Source organism: Peromyscus eremicus, chromosome 20, assembly GCF_949786415.1.
Source record: "Peromyscus eremicus chromosome 20, PerEre_H2_v1, whole genome shotgun sequence".
In the NCBI taxonomy this organism is placed as follows: domain Eukaryota; kingdom Metazoa; phylum Chordata; class Mammalia; order Rodentia; family Cricetidae; genus Peromyscus; species Peromyscus eremicus.
Window position 1 is genome coordinate 30454941 of NC_081436.1, and position 16198 is coordinate 30471138.

Genomic DNA, 16198 nt, shown 5'->3' on the forward strand with positions numbered 1-16198 from the left:
AAAGTTATCTGGGGTCTAAAAACAGAACAGTCACTAGATAGCCATAGAGGCCGAGAAATTGGTGGCAATTTCGACTTTGATCAACAGAAAAATGGTGGCATACACGGCTTTAATCCTCTGATTCAAGAAGCAGAGATCTTTCTGGATCTCTGTGAGTTCAAGGCCACACTGAGAACAGAGCCAGGTGTGCTGGCACACACCTTTAATCCCAGAACTGAAGATCTCATGCTTTGCTTCGGAAAGACACACGCCTTTAATCCCAGGAAGTGATGTCAGAAAGCAGAAAGGTATATAAGGCATGAGGACCAGGAACCTAGAGGCTTTCGAGCTTTTAGGCTTTGTAGCAGCAGTTCAGGAAGATCCGTTGTGGTGAGAACTCAGAATCTTTCACAGTCTGAAGATTCTTGGAAACAGGATCTGATCAGGAGTTGTTGAGGTAAGGTTAGCTGTGGCTTGTCCTATTCTACTGATCCCACATTTGTTCACCCCAATATCTGATTCCGTCATATTGATTGATTGATTAATTTTTTTTTGTTTTTTGTTTTTTGTTTGTTTGTACTTGATGACAGTGTTTCCTGTGAATTTTTTTGTTTTTGTTTTTGTTTTTTTATCTGTGGCTTGTCTGCTCCTCTGACTTTTCAGAATTCACCCCACTACTGAGATCTGTGTTTTTTATTTATATGACCATTTAAGATTCATCTTGCACTATCTCAACTTCAGGTGCCATGCTATGTTCAAGCCCTTAGGAAGCCTGCCCCTTTCTGAATAGAGACAGGAGGAGTGGATGGATGGAGAGCTAGGTGGGGATGGTGTGGTGGGTAGTAAATCCGACTGGCAGGGATAAGGGAGGAAACTTGTTGGTACATATGATAAAGGAAAAGCCAGGCAGAGGTGGCACATGCCTTTAATCCCAGCACTCAAGGGGCAGAGCCAGCGAATGTCTTTGAGTACAAGGCCAGATTTATCTGTGGAGCAAGATCAAGGAGAGGCACAAAAACTGCACAGAGAAATCCTGTCAGGGAAAAAAGATTAAAAGAAAACAAAAAAAAACCTGAATATATCAACGAAGCTCCACTGTGCTTCAATAGATTATAGTACAACATTTAACAGAGGCTAAGTATTTATCTCAAACTTAACTCTAAGGATTTTAGAACCATCCCTGTAGACTAAGCTTTTTGAAATGTATTTATCTCATTTGTTCCTAAAATCTTAATTACCTCTAAGTGCTTTTCCAGTCAAACTGTGTTGAGAAAAGGCAAGATTTACCCTTGTATTTCTAATTTGTTTTGGCCTCTAAAAAGTGTCAGCTGGGCAGTGGTGGCACACGCCTTTAATCCCAGCACTCGGGAGGCAGAGGCAGGCGGATCTTTGGGAGTTGGAGGCCAGCCTGGTCTCCAAGGCAAATTCCAGGAAAGGTGCAAAGCAACACAGAGAAACCCTGTCTGGAAAAACCAAACAAACAAACAAAAAAGTGTCAGATGACCTCTCCAGCACAGTGCAGATGTGGCTCTCAAGGACCCATCTTGCAAGTTCAGTGCTTACAAGCCTTGTAATCCACAACTTATTGAGCAGGATCATCTGGGCAGCTCAGCAGGATTATCTAGGTATCTTCAAGGGCCATAAACCTCCCACAGAATGTCTGTAGGAGCATACTGCCTTGTATCTGTTCTGAGTTGTCATGGCACATTCCTGAGGTCCTTTCTGGAACAGAGAAAAGCAGGTGGTCCTACCCTAAGATGGTGTCTGTATTGCCTTCATATCCCCAATAAATTGTGTACCCTAATAAAAGTTATCTGGGTGTCCCAGAACTGAACCGACACTAGATTAGACAGAGGTCAGAAAATGGTGGCACACCTGCCTTTAATCCTATCACTTTGGAGTCAGAGATCAAGGCCACACTGGGAACAGCCAGGCATAGTGACACACACCTTTAATCCCAGGAAGTGATGTCAGGAAACAGAGAAGTATGTAAGGTATGAAGACCAGGAACTAGAGGCTTTGAAGCTCAGAATGTTTCACAATGTGAAGATTCTTGGAAACAGGATCCTAAGAGGAGTTGTTGGGGTGAGGTTAGCTGTGGCTTGTCCTATTCCTCTGATCTCTCAGTTCTTCACTCCAGTATCTGGTTCTGTGTTATTTATTTATTTATTTATTTATTTATTTATTTATTTATTTATTTGTTGTTGTGTTATTTTTTGATTTTAGAGACAGGATTTCTCTGTGTGACTTTTTCTTTTTTTAAAGCTGGGGCTAGTTTTGATTCTCTGACTTTTCAGATTTCACCCCAATACCGAGACCTGAATTTTTATTTAATATGACCATTTAAGATTCATTTCCACTACTACAACTTCATGTGTCATGCTATGTGCAAGCCCTTAGGAGGTCTGCCCCTTTCTAAATGGAGACAGGAGGAGTGGATGGATGGGGAGCTAGCTAGGGATGGTGTGTGGGTGGTAAATGGGAGTGGCTGGGAGAATGAAGGAAACTTGCTGGAACATAAAATAAAGGAAAAGCAGGGCAGAGGTGGCTCATGCCTTTAATTCCAGCACTCAAGGGGCAGAGCCAGAGGATCTCTTAGAGTTTGAGGCCAGCTTGATATAAGGATCAAGATCCAGACAAGGAACCAAAACTACACAGAGAAATCCTGTCAGGGAAAAAAGGTTAAAAGAAAACAAACAAACAAACAAAAAACTGAACATATCAACGGAGCTCCTCTGTGCTTCAATAGACTATAGTACAACCTTTTACAGAGGCTAAACATTTGTCTCAAACTTACCTCTAAGGATTTTAGAACTATCCATGTAGACTAAGCTTTTTGAAATGTATTTACCTCATTTGTTCCTAAAATCTTAATTACCTCTAAGTGCTCTTCCAGTCAAACTGTGTTGAGAAAAGACAAGATTTACCCTTGTATTTCTAATTTCTTTGGCCTCTAAAAAGTGACAGATGACCTCTCCAGCACAGTGCAGATGTGGCTCTCAAGGACCCATCTTGCAAGTTCAGTGCTTATGAGCCTTGTAATGATGAATATTTCCTGACACACACATTGTGAACAATGTCAATTTTAAAGGGTGGCAAAGGTGCAGCCATATTCATCCATACCTATAGCTCATAAAGGGATAAGAAAATGTTCCAGGCCATTTCCTGGGAACCTGGGTGTGAACCTGAGCAGAGGCCATCCACCTGGCTGGTATTTAATTAAAACTTGCTTCAGATCTAGCCTGAAATTGTGGTAGTGGTCTTATATTTGATAGGTGGGATTAACATTTTCTGGACAGCCCAGCAATATTCACACCACACACCCTACTTCTAAAGCTGGAACCTCACTCAGGAACTCCTGCCATGAGGGCCTACATGAGGCATGTACCTTGAGACATTCCATGGCTCTGAGGCTGTCTTCAGTTTTCAGACTATCAGAGTGAACTTCCAAGCTGAGAAATGTAGCAAGCAAGTAGAGAGGCCTCCTGGAAAGCCTCTCATCTACTAGACCTGTCAGCTGTCCTGGTAAATCTGCCCCCAATGCCATGTAGGCTCAGAAGATGATTTAAGATGTAAATACAAGTTGTAATGTCTCTATTTCTCTTAGTAGACTTCCTGTTGGCTAAAAGACACATCTAAGGATCAGCTGCTGACTACCACCTGCTCCAAACAACCGTGATCCCTGGACTTGCTGAAAGCAGAAGTGGACCAGTCCTGCCATTCTGATGGTTCTTGAGCCTTAAGCTGGGACAAGCCATGACTACAGTAGTGGTACATGTGGACTCCAAAGCTGAGCTCATTGCCCTGCTGGAGCAGTGGGAAGAGGACCATGGCAGTGGGCAGGATATGGTACCTATCCTTACAAGGATGTCAGAATTAATTGAAAAAGAAACTGAAGAATATCATAAAGGAGATCCAGACCCATTTGATGATCAACATCCTGGTCGAGCTGATCCAGAGTGTATGCTGGGCCACTTGCTGAGAGTATTCTCCAAGAATGATGATTTCATGAATGCACTGATGAACGGGTATGTGATGACAAGCAGAGAGGCCCCTTTAAATACTGCAGCCTGCAGACTGCTACTGGACATACTGCCAGGTCTAGAAACTGCAGTTGTCTTTCAAGAAGAGGAAAGGATTGTTGAAAATCTTTTCAGCTGGGCCCAAGAGGCTGATCAGCCACTGAGGACATATTCTACAGCACTGTTGGGAGGTGCTATGGAAAATGAAGAGATTGCTGCAAGCTACAGAGATGAAAATTCACAGCTGGTGGCAATAGTGCTTCGCAGACTGAGAGAGCTCCAAGTTCAGGAAGTGGCTTTGCGGCAGGAAGGTGAGTGTCCTAGTCCACAGAAGCTTTCATCAGAGCCTCCTTTACCTCTGGATGAGGAAGCTGTGGATATGGACTATGGTGACACTGCAGTAGAGGTTGTGAATAGAGAGCAAGAAACTTCTAGAGATATGGAAAATTCCTTTCCTCTGGAATTAAGTCAGAAGGCCAGTTGTAGAGTAAACGCAGCAACTAAGCCTGAGGAAGCCTCAGGATCTGCAAAGCATGGTGACAGAGAGAATGTTAGAAGGGCCCAGCAGAAGTTGGGTTTCTCACCTTCTGAGGCAGGTGGTGTGTTTGCTGAGCTGTCAAATAGCAGCTGGTCAGAAATGTCCCCCTGGGTGATTGGCACCAATTATACCCTCTATCCACTGACTCCCACTATTGAACAAAGGCTTCTTTTCCAGTACCTGACCCCTGTAGGAGAGTATCAGGAGTTACTTCCCATATTCATGCAACTTGGATGCCGAGAATTGATGATGTTTTATATTGATCTGAAACAGACTAATGATGTCCTGCTTACTTTTGAGGCACTCAAGCACCTAGCATCTCTCCTGATGCATAACAAATTTGCCATAGACTTTGTTGCACATGGTGGAGTACAGAAATTACTGGAAATTCCTCGGCCTTCTATGGCTGCAACTGGTGTATCTAAGTGCTTGTATTACCTGTCCTCCAACCAGGATGCTATGGAAAGAGTTTGCATGCATCCCTACAGTGTTCTATCTGATGTGGTGAACTATGCCCTATGGTTAATGGAATGTTCTCATGCTTCAGGATGCCACCATGCTACAATGTTTTTCTCAGTTTGCTTCTCATTCCGGGCTGTCTTGGAGCTCTTTGACCGTTATGATGGTCTGCGTCGCCTAGTGAACTTGATCAGTACTTTGGAGATTTTAAATATGGAAGACCAGGGTGCACATGTGAGTGATGATAAAATCCTTGCTGCTTGCCAAAGAGGCAAACACACCTGCATGGCTCTGCGAAAGTATTTTGAGGCTCATTTGGCCATTAAACTGGAACAAGTCAAGCAGTCACTTCAGAGGACTGAGGGTGCTATTCTTGTGCACCCTCCACCTCCATACAAGGCATGCTCATACACTCGTGAACAGATTGTGGAAATGATGGAGATTTTGATAGAATATGGCCCAGCTCTGCTGTATTGGGAACCTGCTGAAGTCTTCCTCAAGCTTTCCTGTGTGCAGCTCTTGTTGCAGCTTATTTCCATTGCCTGCAAGTGGAAGACCTATTATGCAAGGAATGACACTGTGCGCTTTGCTTTGGATGTCCTGGCTATCCTCACTGTGGTGCCAAAAATCCAGCTCCAATTGGCAGAGTCGGTGAAGGTCTTGGATGAGCATGGCTCTACTGTATCCACTGTAGGTATCAGCATTATTTTGGGAGTGGCTGAAGGTGAATACTTTATCCATGATGGTGAAATTCAGAAGTCAGCCCTTCAAGTAATCATCAATTGTGTATGTGGCCCAGATAACGGAATGTCCAGTATTGGTAAATTTACCTCTGGAACTCCTCAGAGAATGCTGTTTCAGACACCCAAGAGCAGTGAGCATACCCTGGCCAAGATGTGGAATGTGGTCCAGTGCAATGATGGCATCAAGGTGCTTCTGTCCCTTTTGTCCATCAAGATGCCCATCACAGATGCAGACCAGATCAGGGCCCTGGCCTGCAAGGCCCTAGTGGGCTTGTCTCGAAGTAGCACTGTTGGACAGATTATCAGCAAATTGCCCCTTTTTAGTAGCTGCCACATTCAACAGCTGATGAAGGAGCCAGTGCTGCAGGACAAGCACAGCAACCATGTCAAGTTCTGTAACTATGCAGCTGAGCTCATTGAGCGAGTATCAGGAAAGCCTCTTCTGGTTGGAACTGATGTGTCACTGGCCCAACTACAGAAAGCAGGTATTGTTGCCCAGTCAAGGATCTCCTTCCCTGAGAAAGAACTGCTCCTGTTGATAAGAAACCATCTCATTTCTAAAGGGCTTGGAGAGACAGCCACTGTGCTGACCAGAGAGGCTGACTTGCCAATGACTGCAGCCTCATATTCTTCTGCCTTCACCCCAGTGACTGCTGCTGCTTCTACTGCCTCTCTTCCCCAGACTCCTCGGATTGTCAATGGCATTGCTGGTCGACTGGCCAACCATGCAGCTGTGGGTGCTTCTGCCCTTTCTGCTCATCCTGCTGATCCTCGGTCATGCGCAGTTCAGGATTCATTGGATTTGCCTGCCCCATCATCTGCAGGCAACTCCACTTTTAATGGCAGGAGCAGTTTTATGAGAGAGAGAGCATCACTGTGCAATGACAGGAAAGTTCAAGTGTTGCAGCAGGAGTCTGACCACGACACTAACAGCCAGAGCCCTGCTGTAAAAACCCAATTGGATAGACAACTTCCTTCTCCACCAACACTGGACAGTATCATCACAGAGCATCTTAGGGAGCAACATGCTCGCTGCAAGAACCCCATTGCCACCTGTCCACCTTTTTCTCTCTTTACTCGTCACCAGTGTCCTGAGCCAAAACAGAGGAGGCAAGCACCAAGAAACTTTACCTCAAGGGTAAACTGCAGGGCATTGTTTCCAAAATATGGAGGAGTAGATGGCGGATGCTTTGATAGGCACCTTATCTTCAGCAGATTTCGTCCAATTTCAGTGTTCCGGGAAGCTCATGAATATGAGAGTGGCTTTACGTGTTGTGCATTTTCTGCCCAGGAGAGGTTCCTGATGCTCGGTACCTATACAGGACAGCTGAAGCTCTACAATGTATCTAGTGGACTGGAAGAGGCCAGCTATAACTGTCACAACTCAGCCATCACACACCTTGAACCTTCCAGGGATGGGTCCTTACTTCTGACATCTGCCAATTGGAGCCAGCCTTTGTCTGCACTTTGGGGGATGAGGTCAGTGTTTGATAGGAAGCATTCCTTCCCAGAAGATCATTATGTTGAGTTCAGTAAGTACTCTCAGGATCAGGTCATAGGCACCAAAGGAGACATTGCCCATATTTATGACATTGAGACTGGCACCAAGCTGTTGACTCTGTTTAACCCAGATCTTGCCAACAACTACATGAGGAACTGTGCCACCTTTAATCCTACAGATGATCTTGTCTTAAATGATGGGGTCCTCTGGGATGTCCACTCTGCACAGGCCATCCACAAGTTTGACAAGTTCAACAGGAATCTCAGTGGTGTTTTCCATCCCAATGGGCTGGAGGTCATCATCAACACAGAGATTTGGGACCTTCGCACTTTCCATCTTTTACACACAGTTCCTGCTCTGGATCAGTGTCATGTGGTGTTTAACCACACAGGGACAGTGATGTATGGAGCAAGGTTGCAGGCAGATGATGAAGATGACTTTTTGGAAGAGAGGATGAGGAGCCCCTTTGGGTCATCCTTCCGAACATTTAATGCAACTGATTACAAACCCATAGCAACGATTGATGTGAAACGGAACATCTTTGGCCTGTGTACAGACACCAGAGATTGCTATCTTGCTGTCATTGAGAATCAAGGCAGTATGGATGCCCCTGACATAGACACAGTATGCAGGCTTTATGAAGTGGGCAGGCAGCGTCTGGCAGAGGAAGAAGATGAAGAGGAGGACTCTGAAGAGGAAGACCTGGAGGAAGAGGATGAGGATGAATATGATGAATATGATGATGATGATGATGATGATGATGATGATGACACTGATGATGGAGAGGTTCTTGACACTGACAGGCGGCTGGAGTCAGAAATGGAGGAGGCTGACAACATTGAGAACTCAGGACAGGATGGGGACAATGACTTCTCTCCCTCTGATGAGGAGCTAGCCAGCCATCTCGAGGAGGGAGAGGAGGGGGAAGATGAAGACTTTGATGCAGAGGAGGAACTGGAAGTGATCCTGGTGGAGGACAGCTCAGACAACTCTGATTTGGAAGATGACATCATCTTATTTCTGAATGAGTGACTTGCCAGTTCCCCCTTGGAAGAGAACCTTGGTAGTCGTGGGATACTGAGTGAATGGATTCAGAAAACCTGCCTTTTTCTGTTCCCTGGGCTATCTGTTAAGGAATTGTATGTATGTATGATTTAGAGTCTCCCTGGAATCTGAGGGTCCATCTGAAAACAATAACAACCACAAAATAAAATAACTAATAAAGACTCCAGTGACTAGGTCCTAGTTTGTATCTCTTCCTCCTAGGATGGACACAGCTTTCCTCAAGGGAACAAATAAACATGTCTCTGGGTATTTTCAATGTATTTTCTTTTTTTTTTTTTTTTTTTTTTTTGGTTTTTCGAGACAGGGTTTCTCTGTGTAGCTTTGCGCCTTTCCTGGGACTCACTTGGTAGCCCAGGCTGGCCTCGAACTCACAGAGATCCGCCTGGCTCTGCCTCCCGAGTGCTGGGATTAAAGGCGTGCGCCACCACCGCCCGGCTCAATGTATTTTCTTTGTATAATGTTCTTTACTTAAAGAACCAGAAATGGTTTTTAATAAAACTTTAATAAAGAAAAAACCAACAAGCATTTATAGCTGAGGGTCTCAACTTCTTTCCACCAATCTATCCCTGCACTTCATTTTCTTTGGAAGAAAATGATGTCTAAAGAACAATATAGAGGCATTTTTACATACCTATTGAAATGAAGAGGAAATTTGTGGTTTCTCAAATTGATAAGGATTAAGAATATTTTATTATAAGTATAATATATGATTTTTTACACTGTTTTGTTGACTTAAGTTAATCTGTTTTTCTTTGTGCCAGAGCAGGAATAGAAGTCATGGCTTGCTACTGGGAAGATGCCTAACTCCCTTCCTTGATGGCCAGGCAGTAGTTGTGTGGACTTTGGTTTTGTGGAGTCGAGAACTTTAGGGGTATAAATTCACTCCCTGTCTCTTTGAGAATCAGTTTTCAAAAGTCTGTTTTTCCTTCCCTGTCTTCCCAGTGGAAATTACAAATCAAAGGTCTCTTTCTTTAATGTAAAGTGTATTTATTCAGAAAAAATACAAAATAAACTACACATCTGTCTTTGTTAATATATATATATATATATATATATATATATATATATATTCCAGTTCACAAGCTCATGGTCCAAAGCAATTGTAGAGCTGTTCTGATTTCTGAGTCCCCATTCCCCAAGGAGGCAGAAGGCCATCTTGCTGGGAGAGTTAGCCTGCAGAGCAGCAAAGTTTACACAGCTCTTCAGCAGAGCTTGAGTCCCTGGATACAAGTGGCAGCGTGCTGCAGATTCAAGGAACAGAGAGCTGGGGCGTTTTGTTGGGTCGCTCTGGAAACTAGAGTGTCTCCCTATCACAACACAGTCCTTTCCCAAATCCCCAAGATGTGGTCTGTATTGCCTTCACATCTACAGTAAACTGTGTTGTGGGAGTCCGTTTTCAGGTTCCTCATGACTTTACTCTGTAGATCTGCATAGAGAGGATGATTAGGACCACGGCATGAGTGCAGGTGTCTGAGATGGTCTGCACTTGGCTGTGCAAAGCCAAACCCAAAACATAACCCATTGGGGGACTGGGCCAGGTGAAGGCCTGATGAGGCAAAACACCTGTCCTAATGGAAGTTTAGAAATGGCAAAAACCTTCCTTGTTAGATTTGCAGTCCTTATGCAAACCACACAGACCCCGAAAACAGAAATGGACAAAAAGCCCCTACCTTCAGTAGCAGGAAAAGCCGCCACTGTAGTGTCAAAAACTGTTTCTGGGGCAGAGGGGATAAACTGAGACCAAACTGGGAACTGATTCTCTGAAGAAATGGAGAATGGACAGATTCCTCCCCAGAAAATGCATGACCTGACAAAGCTGCTAGAACTTGAGGCAGATTAGGGGCGGGGGAAGCCCCTACCTCCAAAGGCAGCTAGCAGAGAAACAGAGCAGCCTGAGATATCTGAAGCTCTGCATCTGGGGGGAAAGGAACAAGCAAAATGAGGATAAAATCAGTGGGAGAAAATCTCTCTAAAGGAGCTATGAAAAAGTTGTTGTAAATGTTTTTGTTTTTCACTGACTGGCTAAAGCAAACACCAGCCCCAAGGAAAGTTGCTATCAGGAAAGCTGGCGTCAATGCGGGCTAATGAGGCCGGTGCAGTTCTGATTAGGGGGCCAATATCAAATAAAGGAGAGACACCTGTTAAAGCCAGAGGAGGAGAAAATAGAAATCGTTCAATGTCCCATAATTGAAAACTTAAAACTCTTGGTTCAAATCTCTTGTTGAAAAAGGAAAAACTTCTAAAGCAAGTCCAGTAAAAAGGGACCCCAAAAGAACTATGGGAAATGGAGTCCATAAGGTAGCTCTTAACAGTGAGCTGATGAAGAGAAATGCATTCTGGGAAATGTAGGATTTCCGCTAAAGATGGCGATACTGTCCAAAAACTTTTCAGCTCAGAATGAAGTTTCTTCTCAAAGCAATGCTAGAAAGCTTAATCTTACCTCTTGAGAACTCAGATCAGACAAAAAGCTACCTATAAGAGCAAACAAGCCACTTTAAAATCCTTAAAACAAGGGAAAGCAGTTTATACACTGAACGTTGTCTTAGATATGAAGAAACTTAGGTTGAAATTAAAAAAGTTCTTTGCCTTTTGAACAAACTGCCTGCAATGAGTAATTCCTTTGTAAATCTAATAAGGGAGACAGGGAAACAGGCATTCAAAAAGAAATGACTGCTTTATAGATGGGAAACAAACTTCAGACAATCTAGCTGTCTTACAAAAGAGTTGCTTCACCTGAAAGTTTCTTATAAGAAATCAATGCTAAATATCACAGCTGCTAATAATATTAGGAGTTAAAGCTAATGAAGTGAAAATACTAAATCCTGAAAATGCTTTTTCTCAATGCAAGCTAATGAAGAATTTGTTTCATGAAAGAACATCTATGTTCTTGACTCCTTTGAATAATAACAGTTTTGGTAAAAATATTGGAACTAACAACAATCAAGTCAAAATGTTTCAACAAATTCAAGACGCTATTCCACAAAAGAAAGCTGCCATGCTTTGTGGGCCATATTAGAGCTCACTCCAATCTTCCTGGTCCTTTAGCTGAGGATAATGCAATGGCTGATAAGTTAACAAAGATAGTAGCATTATCCCAAGTGGAAATGGCTCAACAGTCACATGCTCCTCATCATCAAAATAGCAAAAGCTTAAGAAAGCTATTCAATCTGACCAAATAAGCAGCTTGTCAAATAGTTAAATGATGTGGGGTATGTCCAAAATATTTTCCTGTTCCTCACTTAGGAGTAAAACCCCGAGGTCTTCTTCCTAATCATCTATGGCAAATGGATGTTACTCATATTGCAGAATTTGGCAAATTAAAATTTGATAAGAAACCATCTCATTTCTAAAGGGCTTGGAGAGACAGCCACTGTGCTGACCAGAGAGGGCTGACTTGCCCATGACTGCAGCCTCACATTCTTCTGCCTTCACCCCAGTGACTGCTGCTGCTTCTCCTGTCTCTTTTCCCTGGACTCCTTGGATTGCCAATGGCATTGCAAGTCAACTGGACAGTCATATTGCTGTGGGTGCTTCTGTCCCTTCTCCCCCCCCCCCCCAGCCCATCTTCAGCCCTGTGCAGCCCAGGATTCATTGGCTTTGCCTGGCCCATCATATGCAGGCAACTCCACTTTGATTGCCAGGATCAGTTTTATGAGAGAGAGACCATCACTGTGCAATGGCAGGAAAGTTCAAGTGTCGCAGCAGAAGTCAGACCAAGGCGCTTACAGCCAGAGCCCTGCTGTAAAAACACAATAGGATAGACGTCTTCCTTCCCCACCAACACTGGACAGCATCATCACAGAGCATCTTAGGGAACAACATGCTCACTGCAAGAACCCCATTGCCACCTGTCCACCTTTTTCTCTCTTTACTCCTCACCAATGTCCTGAGCCAAAACAGAGGCAGCAAGCGCCAATCAACTTTACCTCTAGGCTAAACCGCAGGGCATTGTTTCCAAAATATGGAGGAGTAGATGGAGGATGCTTTGATAGGCACCTTATCTTCAGCAGATTTCGTCCAATTTCAGTGTTCCGAGAAGCTCTTGAAGATGAGAGGGGCTTCATGTGTTGTGCATTTTCTGCTCGGGAGAGGTTCCTGATGCTTGGTACCTATTCAGGGCAGCTGAAGCTCTACAATGTGTTTAGTGGACAGGAAGAGGTGAGCTATAACTGAGACTACCTCTATAACCAGGGACTACCTTCTAGTTTGAATCCCCTCCTCCTAGGATGGACACAGCTTTCCATGAGGGAACAAACAAACATGTCTCTGGGTATTTCACAATGTATTTTCTTTGTATAATGTTCTTTACTTAAAGAACAAGAAATGGTTTTTAATAAAACTTCCAAAAAAAAAAAAAGCAGCAAGCATTTGTAACTGAGGGTCTGAACTTCTATCCACCAGTTCATCCCTGCACTTAATTTTTTTTGGAAGAAAGTGTCTAAAGAACAGTATAGAGGCATTTTTACATACCTATTTAAATAAAGAAGAAAATCATAATTTCTTAAATTGATAAGAATTAAGAGTATTTTATTATAAATATAATATATGAGTTTTTAACCTGTTTTGTTGACTCAAGTTAATCTGTTCCTAGGAGAGCATATGCATTGTCCAATTTTCAATGTCAGAAGAATTCCATTAACGAAGAGTCTGAGAAGAGTGAACCTATTGGATGCTGGATGCCAATTTAACTGGCCTTCCCTAAAGCAGTTCCTAGAGCCTTTTAATGCCAGGTACTCATTACATTCAAGTCTGTTCTGTTCCTGTCTCATGCAAGTAGACTAAAGACAGATTCATTTAACATCTACTAGCAAAGATACTTCACTAATACATTCTCATTTAGACTGATGGGAATTTCAGAAGTTTCTTACATGGTTAAGAAACTTGCCTTATGCCGGGCGGTGGTGGCGCATGCCTTTAATCCCAGCACTCAGGAGGCAGAGCCAGGTGGATCTCTGTGAGTTCGAGGCCAGCCTGGACTACAGAGTGAGTTCCAGGAAAGGCGCAAAACTACACAGAGAAACCCTGTCTCAAAAAACCAAAAAAAAAAAAAAAGAAAAAAGAAAAAAAAAAGAATCTTGCCTTGAAGATGCCCAAGGGATCCTGGATCCCACATCCCACACTTCTAAACAGTTCCATTAGATCTGCACAGTATAGGATGTGTTTACACACTGTAGCTGTATGTTAACAGAACTGAAATCCTGAAGCCAAAGTCATCCTTCGCAAGGTGCTTCAATGATGGAGTCTGGGCTGTTTCTGCAGAGAGCAGGAGAGGCCATCTGAAACTGTCACAAGCTATTCCTGTGATACATCTGAAAAACACTAACTAGTCCATGTTACATGTTGACCTATGTGAGCAGGAACTCATTCTCAGGATTTCCATTTCTCAAAAAGGGGCCTCTTCCCTCCCCAACCCCCCATGTAAAACAGGCACCAACACCATTATGTGTATATTTATGTGGGCCCTGGCCCCCCCACTGTGAGTGACTGCTGCCTTGCTTGCCGACCTTGACCATCGTACCTTAAAAACATATATTGCTAAAGTAAAAAGGGGGGAGCTATGGGCTCATCTCTCCTCTCCACATTCTATTCTTTTCCTTGTTTTATATATTTTAAATTTTTTATCGGTGGATTCTGCTGGAGTATCTGCTGCAGATAAGCACTGGAGGGCTCCTGTTACAAATCATCCTCTGGTGCGATGGAAGGATCTTTCTACTGGCACTTGGAGGGGACCCGATCTGGTGTTGGTGTGGGCCCGGAGGATCTGTTTGTATCTTTCTGCAGGACAATGAGGTTCCTCTTTGGGTTCCTGAGCGCTGTGTGCGCCCTGTGGCTGCTGCTGAATCCCGACATGGCAGAGACCTATTGGGCCTTCATGAAAAACTCTCCCCTTATGATGCCAATGGGGATTGAGAGCCCAATATGGCCAGCCTCGGCAAACATTAATGTAAGCCTAGGAACTGTAGCCATGTCGTTGGATTCTTCAAAATGTAATGTATGGTAACCTTTTTCAAAAATGTTGAGAATGTGTCACCCAGACACCTTGGAGATTAAGGATAACTCTGAAGGTCAATGACCTTCATTTGTTAACAATAGCATGCCAGCTAAGCCTTTTTCATTTTCTCTTCAAGCTGGTGTAGTACCTACTTTTCAGGAGTGGCTCTGTGCAACATTTATTGGCCTCCTGAAATTCATCTAGCCTCTTTTGAAGATACCTTAAAATTTGTGAGCCTGAATGTAGCCATTATGAGACCATTAGTTCTGTTCCTTGTTTGCTGTTTTGTTTTTTTTTTTCCTTTTTTTTTCTTTATGGTTCTTAGTTGTTCTTTTACAGAGCTGCCAGCCTAAGTTGTGCTGAGATAAAAAAAAAATGGGCCTTGGTGGTTCGTGTTCCTGGAACTGTGTCCATGCCAGTGGACCGTGGCAGTTAGACACAGATGATGCTCACACGCTCCAGAAGAGAATCTGACATCGCTGTTGCCCTTGTTGCTGTTATAGCGGTGGTGGCCACTGCTGCTATTGTTTCTGGGATTGCCATTTCATAATTGGTTACTACAGCTAGCACAATGGAGACCCTGACAACAAAAGTAGCTACCACAGTTAATTAATCTTTCATTCTATTGGGCACGATAAATTTAATTCTTCAATTATACATTTAAATTGGCTTTAAAGGTTGTAAAATTTATAAAACTCAAGATCTGCTTGCCTATGGGATACCACTTTACAAGGACTCCAATTTACAGTAAGGCTCGTTAAGGAAGAGAATGGCTCAATTGCCTTTAGCCTCCTGGCTATGGGTGGGTTAGGACTTCTGTTGGTCTTTTCTGTGTCGCACAGATTACAAGCCCAGCACCACTTTGAGATCTTTAGCAACAGTTACTCTACAGCTCGCATGTTTGAGTCTGTATAATAATGAGTATTCAGAGACAGGTAATGCTTGGGAGGCAGTCATCAACCTAAGCCAGAGAGCCTGTGTGGCCTGGGCAGTTGTCTCCATGATGGGTAAGGTGACCTGCTGATGTCCCATGCAACCTAAGTCAGAAGCTCATTTTTTAGTAAAAAGGGGGGACCTGTGGGCCCTGGCCCCCCACTGTGAGTGGCTGCTGCCTTGCTTTCTGACCTTGACCAGATATCCTCCCTCTGATTCCCTGCTGGTTTCCTTCTCACCTAACTGATCACGTGAGGTTCTTTGTATCCTGCATTTGGTGTAAACAGCTTAGATGCAAGAATGTAGAACATTTGGTAGCTAACTTCTGCCCTCCGGGGATCCTCCATTGTGCTGTAAGCCTGTATTTAAGGTTTCCTCCCTCTTTCAACAAACGGCATTCAGCATTCTGCTGTGGCGAATGACTTGCTGTCTCTTGTCTCTTATTTTTTAATCCACAGCCCCTCGCTCGGACATGGTGAACAGGTAGCGGTAGCGCGGGCGTTACCGCAACACACATACACACACACACACACACACACATACACACACACATATATATATGAGCACACACTCAGGCCTACATGATGCTTCCCTGTGCAGGCAATCTCATCACCACTGATTCTATGATGAGGTGCTTTCATAGATCAATTTGGATGTTGCCAAGAATGGCCAGAAGAATAACCTCTCCTAGAGAAGGCTCATATGAAGAATGCCAACTAGCTTCTGTTCAGGTGGGATCTCTGCCTCAGCCCCTCTCCCCCCTCTCTGTCTCCAAACCCAGCCCCATCTCAGAAAACCTCTTGCAGAGATGCTCAAGACCATACCTATAGGTTAAACTGCCCCTGGGAGAATGGGCCATGTAGGTTTTCAGTCTTTTCTCAGTCTTCTCAGGACCAAAAAATTCATCCAGGAGCATTTTACACATTAAACCCAGACTTTTAATTCTTTTTTGTTTTGTTTTTGAGA

General features: G+C 43.7%; 2 protein-coding genes across 3 annotated transcripts in view; both read left to right on the top strand.

The window, feature by feature from the left end:
- Nucleotides 1-3735: 3735 nt before the first annotated feature.
- On the top strand, nt 3736-8274 carry LOC131896969 (DDB1- and CUL4-associated factor 1-like). 2 transcript variants are annotated; one of them, XM_059247815.1, is made up of 2 exons: nt 3736-4847; nt 5007-8274. In XM_059247815.1, the coding sequence occupies exons 1-2, from the start codon at nt 3736-3738 to the stop codon at nt 8272-8274; spliced, it is 4380 nt and encodes a 1459-aa protein (XP_059103798.1). The 2 variants fall into 2 exon arrangements, with proteins under 2 accessions (XP_059103798.1, XP_059103797.1); XM_059247814.1 differs by having other exon boundaries at nt 3736-8274.
- A 2107-nt stretch (nt 8275-10381) lies between these two features.
- The window catches only part of LOC131896393 (collagen alpha-1(XXII) chain-like), a 206000-nt gene continuing 200183 nt past the window's right edge, over nt 10382-16198 (top strand). Inside the window, exons 1-2 of the mRNA XM_059247011.1 lie at nt 10382-10400; nt 12335-12465. Of these exons, the coding sequence (XP_059102994.1) occupies nt 10382-10400; nt 12335-12465 (150 nt within the window). The remainder of the gene's footprint in view (nt 10401-12334; nt 12466-16198) is intronic.

Coding starts and splice junctions, on each gene's coding strand:
- LOC131896969 (XM_059247814.1), top strand. CDS start 3,736: ATGACTACAGTAGTGGTACATGTGGACTCCAAAGCTGAGCTCATTGCC.